The following is a 16,121-nucleotide window of genomic DNA, read 5'->3' as shown; positions in this document are numbered from 1 at the left end:
TTTTTGAACCCCAGATCTGTAAAGAGAACATATCTGGTCTTGCTTACAACCATCTTTCATTTGGAAACTTTTGTGAAATGACTGATTTGTTTAATTTAGTCAAGAAAAAATGCATACCCTTCAGTATGGGAAGAAACAATAAATTATAGCAGAAAATGCTCATGGCTGATGTGACAGTATCTTAGAAGGAAAAGAGAGAACCAATCTTTGCAAACTGCCTACAGCTGTGCTTTCAAACTGCATGACCCTAAGGAACAAGACCTGACCAGTACATCCAGCATGTCTCACTGCATAATTAAGCTTGGCTTTGCTATTCTGAAAAGTTCCATTGTGTACAGAGAGTTCAGAGATTAAGAGCTGAATGCATGAATATTCTGGATAGTGACAGTGCCCCTAAGTACTTGTGCAATGCAGCCCAGGTGCATGCTAATGAGGAAATGTCATTTAATTCATTATACCAATCAGGCAGGATTTACTTCTCACAAGCTTTCAAACTGGATTTCAAGAACAGGATCAAGCAGATGTGAAAAGATATGGTATTGCCTATAGAGTACCATATTCTAGCACGCCACCTATAGCGCGTGTGCAATGTTTCGACCTGTGGCAGGTACAAAGTGGAAATATTCCATAGCTTATTCCACCTGAAAAACTGCAAGGAAATGATGCCGAAAAACACCTTATATAAAAGGCATAATCAAGCTAATTTTAAGTAAATTAGATAGTAATGGACAAGTATGTAACCATGGGATCACATAACTCACCTCAGGCTGACTGCTTGAGAATTTACACTGCTTCTACAGCAGTGTGTGCTACTTATGCTGAGCAATGTTTTTATGGGCTACGTGAGCTACAGTCCTACACTGACTCCTGTTGCAGATGTTAGCCTGAAAGAATATCTTGAGAATGGAAGCTCCACTGAACACATATTTTAGTTCTTCATCAGTTAATGATCAATGCTACCTAAATGCAATTTATTTAAAAAAGTAATTAAACTAAGGACTCCATTAGGATTACTTAACTTCAGCAAGAGGCTGCTCATCTCTGTCATCTCAGTCCTGCCTGAGCATTCTCTAGGCAAGGAGCTACTCGGCTTTGAAATGTATGATGCTGAACTAACACTCAATTTCACCTCTTTGCACAGTCAAACAAGGGATCACCAGCAGGCTGATACTAATTGCTCTTTAAAGATGTTCTGGAAGATTGCCACCTTAGTGCCTCGGTAGTCATCATAAATCTCAAAAGGCTATTGAAAAGACTGCAAAATTATAGCAGTCCCTGCTAGTGATACATATTGTGTGCTGTAAGGATTCAAGGGGCAAAACCCTCTTCAGATGAGTAGTACAAACTTTAAATGGTGAATTACCTACTGTTCATATTTTTAAAAACATGATCCTAGACACTGTAACATCTCAGAGTAACTCAGAGAAAACGAATGCCGATATTTGAACAGGCTTGTCTTTCATGCTTTCTTCTTTTTCACATTAAAAAAAGAGTAAAAAAGTCACGATGGAATTCTATTTCCAATCCACTGATCTTGGTGGGAGGCTTTAATTCTCCTTCAAAAAAAATGCACTTAATGAACTAGGCTTTTAAATAAAAAGTATCAAAAAGGAAAAGTTATTCTTCCAATTAATAGGATCACTGGAGGCTGCATTGGAACATGAGACAATAACACTGCGACAGAACGTGCTCCACTTCAAATGAAACTCTGATGAATATGGTCTTTTTGTAGTACATTCTCCTTCACTAAGGAATCATCAAAATAATTTGTACTATGGATGTTCCCAGAAACTCCAGCAGAGATGAGCTGTGCAAATAAGGAGCAGTCATTGCCTCAAAGGCACAAGCAGGACTTGATTTCTGTGGCTTACAGTCCCCAGGGAAATGACATAGCCAGCCAGCATTGTAGTCAGCATCTCTTCACTTTCCATGCCTAGGTTTCTAACTACAGCTGCATCGACTGGGGCTGGCAGTCAGCACAAGTCTAGATAGAGGCTCAACCTTGTTTTAGTGCCATTATACAATATTTACACCTCTGACCTAAAGACGTTTCACAGATGGGGGGAGAGAGAATCCAAGAGCAAAAGGGGTGGGATTCATCTTACTAAACTAGCTCTGTTTATGTTCTCTTTGCAGTTAGCAGAGAGACATCACGGCTTCAAAGGGCAATTCAGCCTTTACTAAGAAAAGGAGATAAAACTACTACCTGGAGCTGCCTGTCTTGCAATGACTAAATAGAGCCTAACACCTAGCTCAAACACAGCACCTAACTGTCAGATGGCTAGGACTCAGTGATGTGAATTCAATTAAGTGATGGACCCATGATCATACAGAAGTCTGTAGTTAATTATACGAGCTGAACTCATATGAACTTTCTTTTCTTTCCTAAACTGCGTATTTCCAGTGGAGGTATGAAAACTGTATTTCTAAGTTTGTCCACAACAGAGCGATCGGTTCTACTTGGTGGTACAAGGCAGTAGAAGGACCTTGGGCTGGGCTTTAAGCAGCCAGGGTGACAGATTTGTGAAATGGCAGCAGGAACACAGAGATGTCTCCCCTCATGTCTCCTTGTGGAATAAAATCATAAAGGGAACAGAGAAAACTCCAGCACACCCTGCACTGACAGTGAAGATGACAAAAAAAATAACCAATAGCCTTGGAGCTCTGTCATATGTAAACTGCAAGCCATGTGCCAGAATTCTTCATTTTATGCTGTAATCCTTAGCTCACTGAAGTCACTGGGAGTTGGCCATTGATTTTGGTGCATCAGTGATTTGGCGCATAGTACTATAAACAAAATTGATTTCACTGCAGCAGAAGAGAGGAGTGGTTTCTCCTTTTTACAACAAACACTAGCTTTCTCTCACACAGAGATCTATTCTAGTCCATGCATTTTCTCAATGGAGGTTAAACTAAAAGTGATGGTTTTAACTCATCACAACTCAAAAGGGTACCATTCTACTTCAGAAACGCAGAGCAATGGCTTTCTATCTTCCTTTCTAAAGGGCTGCATGAAATTTTTACTAGGATACTGGCAACAACTTTCCCAAATTGAGGAGTGTCCCTGGCTGATATAACCAATTTTGGGCCATTTGTTCTCATCCTCTGCAGCATGGGGTATTTTGAGATAAGCTGTTGGCAAGAAAGGCTGTGGTTTGCACATCAGTGATCACGCGCCAGAGGAACAAACCATGGGGAAACACAACTAGCAGTACAACTTAGAGCAGTCCATAGGGGCAGTAGTTAGGTTTAGGACACTGTGATACTCTGGCTCCTGGTCATGCCTAGGACCAAAGAAGCAGGGGGTTTGAATACTGAAGCTTGTTGGGTCTTCTACTGTCACATCCAGCTGTATCACTTTCTGGAGAACAACTGATTTGCAACAGTGAGGCCTGTAGACAATCTTCTAAGATCAGTTCCTAGGCATGGTGCTGAATGCACATGAGCAGCCATAAATCCTGAAGCTGTTTGCTGAGCCAAAGTGAGTAAACAGCACAAAAGGGTCTGTCAGTTGCGATGTGCGACTGCAGTTTTAAGCCACCATTCCTCCCACGGAGTTTTCTCTCAATTCAACAAGAAAAGTTATTTTCTCCAAGGTAGAAGAAGATTAGCTTGGTTATGACCTTTATGAAGAATTAACAAGTTGTCCATAGTTTATCATAAACAGACGGCAGGTCAAGCCATGAATTTGTAATGAATGTTAGAACAAAGGACAGTTTTCTTCTATATTTATAACAGCTTTGAATATACCTCTCAAACCACAGCTGTCCTTGATTTACTCTTCTTATCATGTAATATTAATTAATCATTAAAAGTGAGGCATATAGAGGATTTTGTTGATGTTCACAAACATTTGGAACTCAGTAAACATGCCTTCCTGGCACTGGAAGATTGTAGAGTATTTTTTGGAAAAAAAACCAAACCCAAACCAAACCCAAAACCCAACCCCAACATGTTTTTTGGTATACTGCAAGGCTAGGGGTTTTATCTCTTAGAGAATACAACCTACTATAATCCTGCCAAAACAATTAATTTGCAATTACAAAATCCTTGTTACCACCCATTGTGATGAATGACTGCTGACCTTTGGTATGAAACACCTCAATGTCTGGCACAAACCCAGTATTTTTGTTATAGGAAATTAGATTTTTTTCCTCCCTATTGTTAATATTCTCCTGGGATGAGAACCCATAGCCAGCATTTCATAGGCTGAGCAACATACTGTAAAGAAATTGGCAACTCTTGATGTCCAGGGAGGGCAGGTGGCTATAGGTAATTTTTCAGATGTGCTTTATCACTACTGACACTATTTGGCAACAAGAATATTGTTTAACATCACACTTTGCCAAGCTGATCCTTACTAGTGCTTTCCGGTTTCTGGAGTGTACAATCTTTCTGAATTCATGAAAGTTGTACCAGGTGGTTATATGAGATGTAAAGTGGTAGAAAAAGATTTCTCCTCTACTTTCTTTCCTGGTTGAAACCCAGCTTGACATGTCATATATTTCTGTTTTCACCTGAGAGCGTGAATCTGTGATGGTTCCTACAGAAGACCCAAAGATCTTGCACTGTCTGTCAGGTCAGATGCTGATCTGCATGGCATTGGCATAAGCCTGCATTAACTTAACTGGTCAATTAATCTGGATTTACACTAATGTAAGAGAGACTGATATCTAACACACTGTGCTGAGTGAGATCCTTGGCTTGTGGCCAATGGGGAAGAATGAAGGACAGTTACCCTGGATTTACTTTGGGTTATCCGAGATTAATATAGGCCTTAGTATTTACAGAGCACCTACTGTAACTGTGAAAAAAAATATGGCAAAGCCAATATATTACAAGGCTTCTATGTATCTTTCTTCTTCTAAAAATCTTTTCATTGGGCTATGTAATATAATAGGTTAACGAGCTAAACTGTTGCCTGAGGGACAGAAGTTGCATGTTTAAACTTATACCCACAAAGCTGAAAATGCACCCTTGTGAATTTCAGCACTAATGATGGAGCTAGTGTATCTTGCTTGTAATTCTACCTTCCTTGATATAATACCAGTTAAAAGGAGAATAGTCAAAAAAATGAAACTGGGAACCATGAACCATTCTGTGCTATTGGCTCGAAATACAGTGCTTCAGTCACAGGACAGAAATAGACTATGTTGAGGCACATGAAATAGTGAAACAATTAAGTAAAACTGGAAATGGAGAAAAATCCATAGAAATCTTGCAGAGAATTGCTCCTGCTGTATAATCTTGCCTCTTCAGTTATACCCTAGAAGAGTCCAAAAGCCAACTGGAGAAAAGGAACTCAAAAAATACAGTCTCGGCCTGTACCTATGCACCTGAATGCATTCCCTGCTACATTATTACTAGAGCAGAAGGGGAGAGAGCTTAGGACATGGCGGGAGCCTTGGGTAGCTAAGAAGTAGTCCCTAGTGCTGTTCACCTTCAAGCACAACTGATCTTTGTCACCACCATAGCTAGCCAATACATTAAGCCTGTATCTCCCTGCAGCAGGCCAGCAGTGCACCCCCACATCATTTGGGACATAGCAGTGCACCCCACATCATTTGGGACATATGTTTTCAACCACATGAGTCAAGGTAGACTTCTACACAAAGTCAGAGTCCTGCAGCTGCTGCCTTCAAGTGCAGCCTAGAGCACGCGAACAGTACAGACTCAGGCTGTGTGTCCTGCTAAGCTTTCCAGAGAGCCACATACATAAAGACACATTCTGTTCACTAGCTGCCCGCATTCTTCACAGGAATGTAATCCTTGACATAAAGTTTGTCAGCAAAATACAATTCATCATGAAAGAATGAACTACTGTCTTGCTGAAGCATCAAGAGGCATATTTTCAGCAGCCTCGGAGTCTGAGGCAAGTGTTGGGAAACTGAACAACTTATATTTGTTCTTTTGACTAGCACAACTACAACAAAAATGTAAAAATGCTTCGAGTGCTAGAACATTTAACAGCTCAGATTTCAAACAAGGAGGAACTATTTCAAAGTAGAAAGAGTGTATGAGATATTTGTTTCTTTAACTGAATGCAAACTGGATGTGGAATTTCCTTTTGGAAGAAACGATTGAATGGGAGATGGCTTGGATTCCCATTTGTATATTGCATCATATATTAAAAAGGATGTTATAATGAATTGCAATTCTGAAGAATCCAGGCAACAATAAAAAAATTATTTCAGGATAATACCTTCAGTGGGTGTCTTACTGTGCAATCTATCTTTCAACTAGGTTCAAAGACTCTTGGGCCAGTAACAGTTTAGTTATGTAACTCATAAGGCTGCATTGGTGTTAAATGCTAAAAATTATTATATCCCTTTAAGATAAGGGGTTTAAAAGAGAAGTTGCAGTAGTGCAGAGAAGTTGCAAGTTTAATAGCAGTGGTAATGGAGGTTACACATGGTTGCTAGTAACAGAACAATACTCTGTCTTTAGAATTACGGTACACAGTCTGTTAATCCCAAGCACTGGACTAACAAAGGTAACCTCAAAGACATTTAAAATAACTTTACAGACCTGGCCCTATGTGTTTGCAAAGTGAACTAGATATATCAGTTCCTCATGCAACACTTGAAGTATGCTGCACGTACATTGGGAATACACAAATTTCACAGCCAAGACTGCTTGCTGAATCTGCTCAGTTAGCTCCAAATGCTTTCCACAGCTATAATACGCAGTAAGGACCATCTGCAAATAAACCTGACAGAAAATGGAATAAAATTCGTCTTCTTCAGAGCATGGACAGGCAATGGCTGCAGAGCCATTACTGAGGCCAGTGGACAAGGTATTGGCCGGTAGGTGCAGGTTGAAGATCAGCATGGCCATGCCTCCAGCCCTCACCTCTTCTACATAGAAGTGGATCCAGGGTCTGAGAACATAAAACCACAACCTGCCTGGCATAGATTTGGAGATTTTACTGCTGCCCACTCCCCACTCTTGCACCTTCTGAATGCAACAGGATCCAAGATCTGATATAGGATAACCATAGTCATTGCTGTCAGACACAAGGTGAGTTATTTATATAGGGCTGGGAGCTCCTTAGGGAAGTGATCTGTCTTCTCATGCAGAGTCCATGTATTCATGTACAAAAATAACAGTCTGTCATTACCACCCAAATGGCCTGTTCTATTTACAAGTTGTATCTGGACTTGACTTTTTAATGAGGTTTTGCCTCTTTCTTACATGGCTTCCTGGTATCTTCAAACGATCTTGGTTTGGGAGATTCAGGATTGGAGGCCAAGTCACCACGCAAGCTGTTTGCACATAAAACATCAAAGCCCCTTATTTTAATCTGTGATAATTACTACTGTTAGTTAAATCTTGCTTCCCTGATGACTCTCAACAATAAGTAACAAATGCACAAGGCATTAATTGCAAAAATTTGTTGCTTGTTCTGAGATCAATTTGTAGTAATAGAAAAAGTTTCCATCTTAGTCAGCACAAAGCTCTCTCACAGCGATTTTTACAGCACCGGGAACAAATGTTTTACAATGGAATTTTGCCCTGGAAGTATGAATTTTAAAGAGTTCACTATAATCTAACTGCCACAGACTCTGTGTTTCTCCTTAAAGGAGGAACTGTTTTAAGCTGGACAACACCAAAGAGGAGTTGTTGATAGCTGTAAAAGCTCTCCTCCTAAGTCTAAGCCCTGCATTAAAGCTTCTGGATCCTCATGATGAAAATCCTTTGCTCAGGATTTGCGAAGAATTGAATTCCACACCAAACATTTCAGCTATCTGGGTTTCTGGGACAATACATTTTCTTCAAAGAATTGTATCTACCCATATCCTTTTCTAGCAATCCAGTGGTGTCTTCTGTTTATCCCTCTACTCAGAGAATAAGAATCTAATTGTGCGACCTAAGTGTCCAGTCAGAATTAACCAAAATGTCTAGGATTTTAAATGCTCATTATAAACCAAATCTAAGTCCAAGAACATCCTGCTGGACTCACACAGGGTGAAATTCCTGGGAAGCAGAGAGTTGGCACAAGCTCTCTGCAGACAGAAGCAGGCCACATATGCAGCACATAAGCTTTTGTGCCCTTCTGCACAGGGAGGACCCTGATCCTGAGTTAAGAATTGCAAATAACAAGTGATTTTGCACTGATCCTGTCCTGCTCACATGCAGACAGTAAATCTATCAACAACACTATTTACTGTGACCAATGTATGACTGCAGCCTTTCTAGCAGTGAGCCAATATCTTTATCAGATTGGAACCATTCATACAATACTGAACTTTCAATCCATATAATGTGATTACACAATTATTTCATATTCCTCCCTATAAAGAGAATCCAGGTCAATTTGCATGCCAAAATGTTTTAAAATTCCACAAATAAATAAATAATGTTATTTCACCTGTTAACACACGGGAACTGTTTGTTTTGGCCAGCTTGCATGGACTCTGTGTGCCAGGTTATGAATAAAATAAAGTTCAATACTCTAAACATTCTGTGATACAAATTCCTGGCTCAGCACAAATACAGACTTTTTGTATGTGGCAGGTTCTTAACGCATCCTCCAGCACTGACACCATTGAATTCATGTATCTATGACAGAGTATATCTATAAATATTTGTAATTCCTAATCACAATGTAAAAAAAATGCAATTGCAGATAAGCCAATTTGCCCATCATGGCCTTTTATTTCACTGGATTTTGCCTGTTGGAGTTTGGGTTTTTGGAAAGCAAAATGCAACTACTGTATCCCAGTGGTTTCTGCACATGCCGCACATTCCAGAACACAAAGTAGACTTTCTGTTTAAAGAACAGTACAGTTACAAAGATAAGATAAAACCAAATTGGAATATAATATTCCTGGGAAATTTTAGTTCTTTATGCAAACATGAAGTCAGTAATGTAAAGGATGCTTTATGAACAACACTGGCAAAGGCTGAGTTTCTCACACTGCCAGGCCTCCTTCGCAAGCAAAACTACATATTCTTTAAGATCAGAATGTAAATACAGAGCAGACTCTGCTCTGGTTTAATCCACTGCATTCAGGAATTAATTCCACTGATGTCACTGGAGAAACTAAGTTCAGACAGGCCTAAGTGAAGGTAAAATCCAGCCCTGAGGAAGGGACTGATGGTTTTGGCTCTGCCTTTAAATTCATGGCTTGCTTTCATTTCAGGTGGTTGGAATAAGTCTAGGACTGGACTATGATGTGTAGTCCCAGCCTAGCATGAAATTCAGCTGCACAGCTCTAGTCTTGCATCTGTGGTAATAAAATAGTGTACTGTCTGACTCTGCATGAAGGACCTGCATGAGGCAGAGGAATAGAATTCAGCTGTGAGTGCTCTCAGTTAACCTCTGTTTCTGTGTGAGTCTGCTAGGGCTTCCTCCCAGTAGTATTCAGTTTAACAACAGTTCTGCTAAACCTTCAGATTTATCACCTGTGGGATAAGAAGACTAAGGTCCAGCTCTCTTCTCAGCTCCACACTGATGCTTTGAGGGAGACAAAACTCTCATCACAGCCCCCTTGTGAGATTTCCCTTTTTCTCAGTGACTAGCTTCCTAACCCAAAGTGCAAATTTTTAACATATATTTACACTCAAGGAAACCAACTTTCTGCTGTTTTCTTTTTAGCTTGCCCAGGCTGGGCATGGGACACATCCTTAGCTCCCTGCACTCCTGGAAGATACTGCTAATGAACTCTTTTCTGTAGAATTCAGTCTGCTAGCCAGAACTGTTCAGAGTTTGCTTTTTGAAATATGGAAAGCAGTTTCAGCATTATTTATAAAGTAGCTTTTTGACAACAAGAGTCCACCTGTGGTGGGAATCTTGTGTAGGTTTTGCCTTTGGATGGTTAAGCTGTCAATTAATACTCACTTCTATCCTGTTTGGAATACACATCTCTAAAACTTGCTGGGTCATATCCATAAGCCTGTGTTGCAATGTTTGGGATATAAATGGCATAAGGGGAAAGTTTAAATCCCAGCAAAACCTCCAATAAAAACTAGTTAAACCATTCCTTTCCAAATATTTAAAGTGCAAATTAACGGAGACAGCACACGGAAGCATAGTACTCTGAACACCTTTGCACTCAGAAAGAAAATACCATGTAGTGTTCACTGTTACCTTAGACCAATCGCCTGTTTTCCATTCGTAACAGCCTGTGTGATCCTCGCACTCTTCCTCATGTCTTGGCCTGGTGGCTGCATCACATTTTCCTTGAGAATTTGTGCATGTCACTGTTCTTTTCTGAATCCCCTTGCCACAGTCTGCCGAGCACTGCAAAAAAACAGGTATTTGTTTTCTGTTACATGATGCCTAGAAATGATAACTTTTATCTTAGTAACATAGCTAAAAGGAAAAGCTGGTTTTATGAACACAGAGGAAAACAGATAACCCATAAGATTTTCTCCCAATAATCTAAGTCCATCTCAAACATAAAAGAGTAATTTGAAAAGCATGATATCTGCTTGTGAAGTATTTTACTTACAAAAAATGGTAATTCTGAAAATCAACTTTCTTTGAAAAATATCAGCTGGCATTTTGCTAGAATTGGTGTAACAGATGAAAAAACCACTAAATCTTGTGTTTAAGAGCTCATCATTCATACTGAAGAGATACACACTGAGATTTACAACACAGAACTGCCACATCCCTTGATGTATCATGGGAGTAAAACGATGGTGATAAATGCATTTTTAAATCACACTAGCATGAGACCACTGTTACAAACACATTTCTGCAGTAAAGTTTGTACATACCATGGCAAAGTCACAGTTCTCACACATGTTCTCATGTGAAACACATACATGACCTTCACTCTTTGATTTGCCATCTGCTCATCCCTACGTTAGTTCTGAAGAACTTCAAATGTACAAAGGGGATAGCTCAGGAGAGGCACTAGTCAGTGAGCCACAGTGTTGTGATCAGCTTCCAACCACGGCCAGCAAGCTAGCCACAGACATCAGCAGGGATGAAAGACAGACTTCTCAACACCAAAGGCATCAGCAGGGACTGTCTGAAGTCCTCTGAGAAAGCAGCAGGCTACGAAAGCTGCTAGAATCAGTTGCTGAACGAAGACTTGATTCAAACATTTGGGCACTCTAACAAACATTCATGCAAATGAGCACAAATTATCCACAAATGTTTTTGTGCCTGGGCACTATGAAGGTAGCTTCTAAAGAGCAGGGATATCTGGTCACCCATTTGTTATCTCTGCCAATGGTTGGCTGGAAATTCTGTTTAACTGAAGAATTTGTCTTGATCTCATTGACTGTACTAGGTGGGAAAAGGACACTGGCATGAACTGAAACAGAATTTGGTTTAAATAACCAGTTCGGTAATAGAGTAACAGATCTGCTGATGCTGTCACAGCCATCTAAGTGCATGCCACTACACAACAGCATAGCTAGTCTCTCTGCTCTTCATTTTCATGCCACTGCAGTGGTTAAGAGTGAGAAATTTTCTTGAAGAGCCACTGGGGACAGGTGGGTGGAAAAATGATATATGTACCAACTGAGATAAAAACTAACCTCCTCTAGCATGTCAAGTTCTCCCCTTCAGGGGATCAGCATCGAAAAGACAGTTGATTTGACACTGAATAAATAGTGAAGATATGAGATATTCTGTGAGGTCTTTTGAACATATTCCAAGAAGCTTCTCCATCCAGGGGGTCTATGCTGGAAACAAGCGTCAGCTTGATATAAATTACATCAAATGGACAAATCTCAGCATGCCTGTCTAACCGTCTTAAAAACACAATCCAGGCAGTGCTGACCTGCTGGCCTTGTTAAGGACATGAATGACAAGCGTTTATGAGCTGACAAGCAAACAGACATGCCTTTAAATACTTCAGAGCACTACAAAGTGACTTCTTGAAAATCTGGGAAACCTTCCACTTAATTTACTATGTGCTGCTCATGGCATGACCTCCTTACAGATGTAACATCTTTGTGACAAGCACAATTGTATAGTTCTGCTAGATACGGGGATATTTCTTCCAGGCTTTGCAGAATTCCAGAAACTGCTTTGCTGGACTCCTCAGAGCGCAAGACTTGCCAGACATCCCAGGCTGGAGCTCCCTAAATGGTACCTTAAAGCCATGAATTTGCCCCAAGTTGTATAGACTTTCCCAAATTATATATAATTTTCCTCAGTCCTCAGGGTGGACTCCTCAGGGTTGCACTCGTTCATCTCAAACTACAAAGCATAATATATAAAATCTCTCAAATGGTCCAATTTACTCAAAGTAAATCAAACTGAAGTGGGAGTATTTTTCACAGTGGGAGAAATCTCTAGGTGGGTTTTACAAGCAAGTCTGGGAAAAACACCAACTGTTTGTTCTTCCCACAAGCTTTTAAGTCACTCACAGATTAATACTGCATATACTTTCCTAGACAAAACAGCATTTGCAAATGTTTCCAACGGATCTTTGGTGGTCACATATAAATCACCCTCTTCAAGAGTTTTTTTCTTTCCTCAAGTCCTCTGTTTTCATGAAGAATTTCTTAAAATACAGATTTTACAGAAATTCCACAACAGAACAGTCTACAAATTAATATGCGCAGTCCCTGAGTGTCCAGCTGAGGTCATAAGGTCTTATTTTATTAACAAATTACTTAGTCAAATCAAGAGAGGTTTTGTAAAGGAGCAGCACAACTTTGCAGTTAAGACACAGCTCCTTTATTTGAAGGAAATCCATATTTTTTCCTACTCTAGTTCCCTAATAGTAGAAACATTCACCTTTTTCTGACAGTCTCTATTTTTGTCATTAAAAATGGGTTGAGCAGTACTTTGTCCAAAACAATCTCAAGTGTTTGGCAATAAAAGGGGAACGTAATTTTTTCCACAATGAAGATTGCATTGGAATTTGCTTTGAAAACACACATTTTTGATTGGGGACCAGACATCAATGTGGTCAACTGTTTTTTGTTGTATAACCAAAAAGTTCAAAAACATACGTGAGAAAATTGATTTATAAAATGATACCACTACTGTGATATTTACTTCACAACATCAGATTAAAATTTTAAGGATTAAAGTGATTACCACTAAAGAAAGTCCTAGTTATGAGAAGTGTTCAAACTGGCAGAGCATCAAATGTGTCCCAGAGTCAACTGTGCTACATAATAGCAGAAATGTGCCAGAACAAGAATGAATTTAAAATCACGAGTGGGCAATTACAGACACAACAAAAGGTAAATAAATTTAACAAAGGAAAAGTAAACCAGCTATTGAAAAAATGATCTAAAAATATTATGTATTTGCAAATGAGTTACATGGTCACAAATACGGAAGATTTCCACGCTGGAAAAAGTCTTCTGCAACTTGACTTACTCCATTTCATAAAAAGCAGAGAGAACCTAGGACTGTTAACAAAAGGCCCAAGTAAAAACTCCGCATATAAAACAGGTAGGAACTGCACCATAAGAATAGTCTCAGCTATAAACAGTTCAGCTGGTTCAGCTGTAAGAAATAAAGAGGGCATAATCTGAAATGGTTACTTCTATAACACACAAATAAGTCAACTTACTAAAACTTTGGTGTGTTTCTCCACATTTGAAATGAAAGAACTCAGAAAGAAAACAGATCTCATGCATTAGTGAACAGATACAGTGTCCTAATGAAAGCAAACACTACTCTCACTTAACTGTCATCTCACTTGCCAAAGATTTCCTGTTCAAAAGGTAGAAAATGGAATCACATTGTGTTTGTTAAGAGACACTGTTCCTCAGTGCAAGATCCCTTGTATCCTGAGCTTCTGCAACTTTTAAGCACATTTCTAACAATAATATTTTGCAAAAGCTCTTTGACAATGTTTTAAACAGGGACTCACTGTTTCAAAATAGAGATTAATAACAAGGAAAGATGCTTCTCACAGAAATTACTGTTGCTGGACAGTCCCATAACACAGCCAGTCTAGAATGAGACTGGTAGAGCTGTAAGCACTACATCAAGAGTGAAAGGATCTTCTCATCATTCAGATGAGCCTAACAGATACCATGTCAAAACCAACATGGACATGCTATTAGGACTGTTACTCACAAGGTACAGACAAAGTTGCTCTGTATTAGCTGAGTCCTGGTCGTGAACTGTAGGCATACTCCCAGTTCACTCTTGCTAAACAAAACACAGGCTAACTGTCTAGACCACACATTATTTATATCTGAAATGCATTTATAATATCTGAGAGTAATTTCTTAACTCTGCAACCATGTGAAGATGTACCTTTTATAGAAAGTATAACCAGCTTTTCCATGTTCTTGGAATTACATGAAAGAAGGGTGGATAAGACCCAAAGATTGTACATTCTTTGTAACATGCAGATGCTTGATAAATCTGGTATTTGTTTCATACTGCATTTAAATGGAGGCAGAAGCCCTGGTGGGTTACTACACTGCTGACCTCAGGTCAGTGAAATGTTTTTCCTTGCTGGTCAGAGTTTTCAGATGCAAAGATATAGTTAATATAGCACTGTATCTAAAACCTACCTTAATAACTCATCTGGTATGGAATACAAACCTCAGTTCCAAACTGATCATCTCAACAAAAGACAGTCCTACCCAGTGCCCCAACACGATGAGGCACTGAGTATGCTGACCGTGAGAACATGCTTAATTTTAAGCACTTAGCTGGATTAAGGGCCAGTGTATCCAGAGCTGCACGCAGTCTGGCTTCTTTCTTGAATCAAGTTCCTACCTTTGACCACTCTGATGCTTCCCAGATAGAAAGGCAGTCCCGTCCTTCACAGCTTTGTACTGTTGTTGGTTTATTGCCAAGGCAGTAGAGGTCTCTCGTGTTAACGTAGGTGCCATTTTGCAACTGATAAACACAAGTCACTTCCCGGTGCTGGACACCTTTCTCACAAGTAGCAGAGCAGGGACTCCAATGGCCAGTCACCCACCTGGGAAGGAGACAGAGAAGGAATGTTAAAAAACTGCTGGGATAAAACATGCTTCACTTAAAAACAGTGAGAAATGTGCAACTCTTCCTAGATTTGTGGGGTTTTCAGTGGTGCTGTATTGCCATCACACTGAGATCAGGTGCCTTTGGAAGCTGAAGTGTGTAAAGTAGAAAAGGGTAGGTATACAAGTGAATATCCGCTTCTGTTTCCACACTAGACAGAAACACAAACTCTGTATAGCTCCCTTTAACCCTCAGTCTCTACAGTGTGGCTGCATTTTTCGCCCAGGTAAAGACAGACTTGTCTGGAGACCATCCTATCCCACAAATATTGTTGCCTTTGAGAGGTACTTGGGAAAACCACTGCTACGTCTGCATGTACGTCTTCACTGTGCAGTGGAGCTGTGCAGAAAACCTATACTTACTATGTACAAACTGGGATGGTGCTATGGCCAGATGCCTAGCCCAACACAGCTTTCCTGCATCCAGCACCAGAGTCAGATTCTCTAGCCCTACATTATATGACCTCAAAGCATACAAATCCTCTAGATCCCAGACTATTCGAATGCAAAGATATCTCCTGCCTCACTTTTAGTTCACCCTCTCAAAGCTGCTGGTGAGATTTCACTTTTCATAGTTGGGCTTTCCAGGATGTTAAATTGGAATCTCATCTGTTTGAAGTTCATGGCAGTAGGGACCTCAAAAATGGAGAATAACTGGCCATGTTCATTCTTAGAAAATCTGAATTGCATTTAACTGCCAAGGCTCAAGAAGCACTTACAAAGACAAGATTTTCCCTATAGAAAGGTTCCTACAATATTGTTTCAAAGCTCCTGTAGCTCACAAGGATGTGCCATAACACAATCTGGATGGGGGCAGGGGCATTTCCCTATACCCATCGTTTCTGTGAGCCTTTGGGATTCATTTACTTTGTAAGCACATTTCAGTTGCCATTTCCTTCCCCTTTGATCAAAGTGTGCTGGAAACAAATACATGGCCTTTTTTTGTTGTTTGCTTTGTTATGTCTTTAAAGGCTATTTGGCAAACACCCAGCACAACGTTGTGAGGTGTTCAGGTTCCTCCAAAGTAAGGAACGCATTGCTGCTGTGAGCAGTCTCCAGCTGTGGGCATGCAAGGGAAATGAGGCATCCTCACCCCTCTGTCTTCCAGCTCAGTGTAAGGCCAACTGAAAGGCTCCCACTGACTCCAGCAAGTGCTGGAAGCACCACTGTGGTTAGAGCCGGGCTACAAG

General features: G+C 40.1%; 1 protein-coding gene across 2 annotated transcripts in view; it reads right to left on the bottom strand.

Annotated features, from left to right (window-relative positions):
- The window catches only part of ADAMTS17 (ADAM metallopeptidase with thrombospondin type 1 motif 17), a 201,234-nt gene that overhangs the window by 13,660 nt on the left and 171,453 nt on the right, over window positions 1-16,121 (bottom strand). For both annotated transcript variants that reach the window (XR_008238279.1, XM_052808107.1), the window contains exons 20-21: window positions 14,666-14,870; window positions 10,094-10,246 (exon numbers count right to left, since the gene is read on the bottom strand). Coding sequence is in view for 1 of the 2 variants with exons in the window: in XM_052808107.1 (XP_052664067.1) it covers window positions 10,094-10,246; window positions 14,666-14,870 (358 nt within the window). In the remaining variant the exon portion in view is untranslated. The remainder of the gene's footprint in view (window positions 1-10,093; window positions 10,247-14,665; window positions 14,871-16,121) is intronic.

Source organism: Harpia harpyja, chromosome 14 (genome assembly GCF_026419915.1).
Source record: "Harpia harpyja isolate bHarHar1 chromosome 14, bHarHar1 primary haplotype, whole genome shotgun sequence".
In the NCBI taxonomy this organism is placed as follows: Eukaryota; Metazoa; Chordata; class Aves; order Accipitriformes; family Accipitridae; genus Harpia; species Harpia harpyja.
This window is presented reverse-complemented; position numbering and strand designations above follow the sequence as displayed.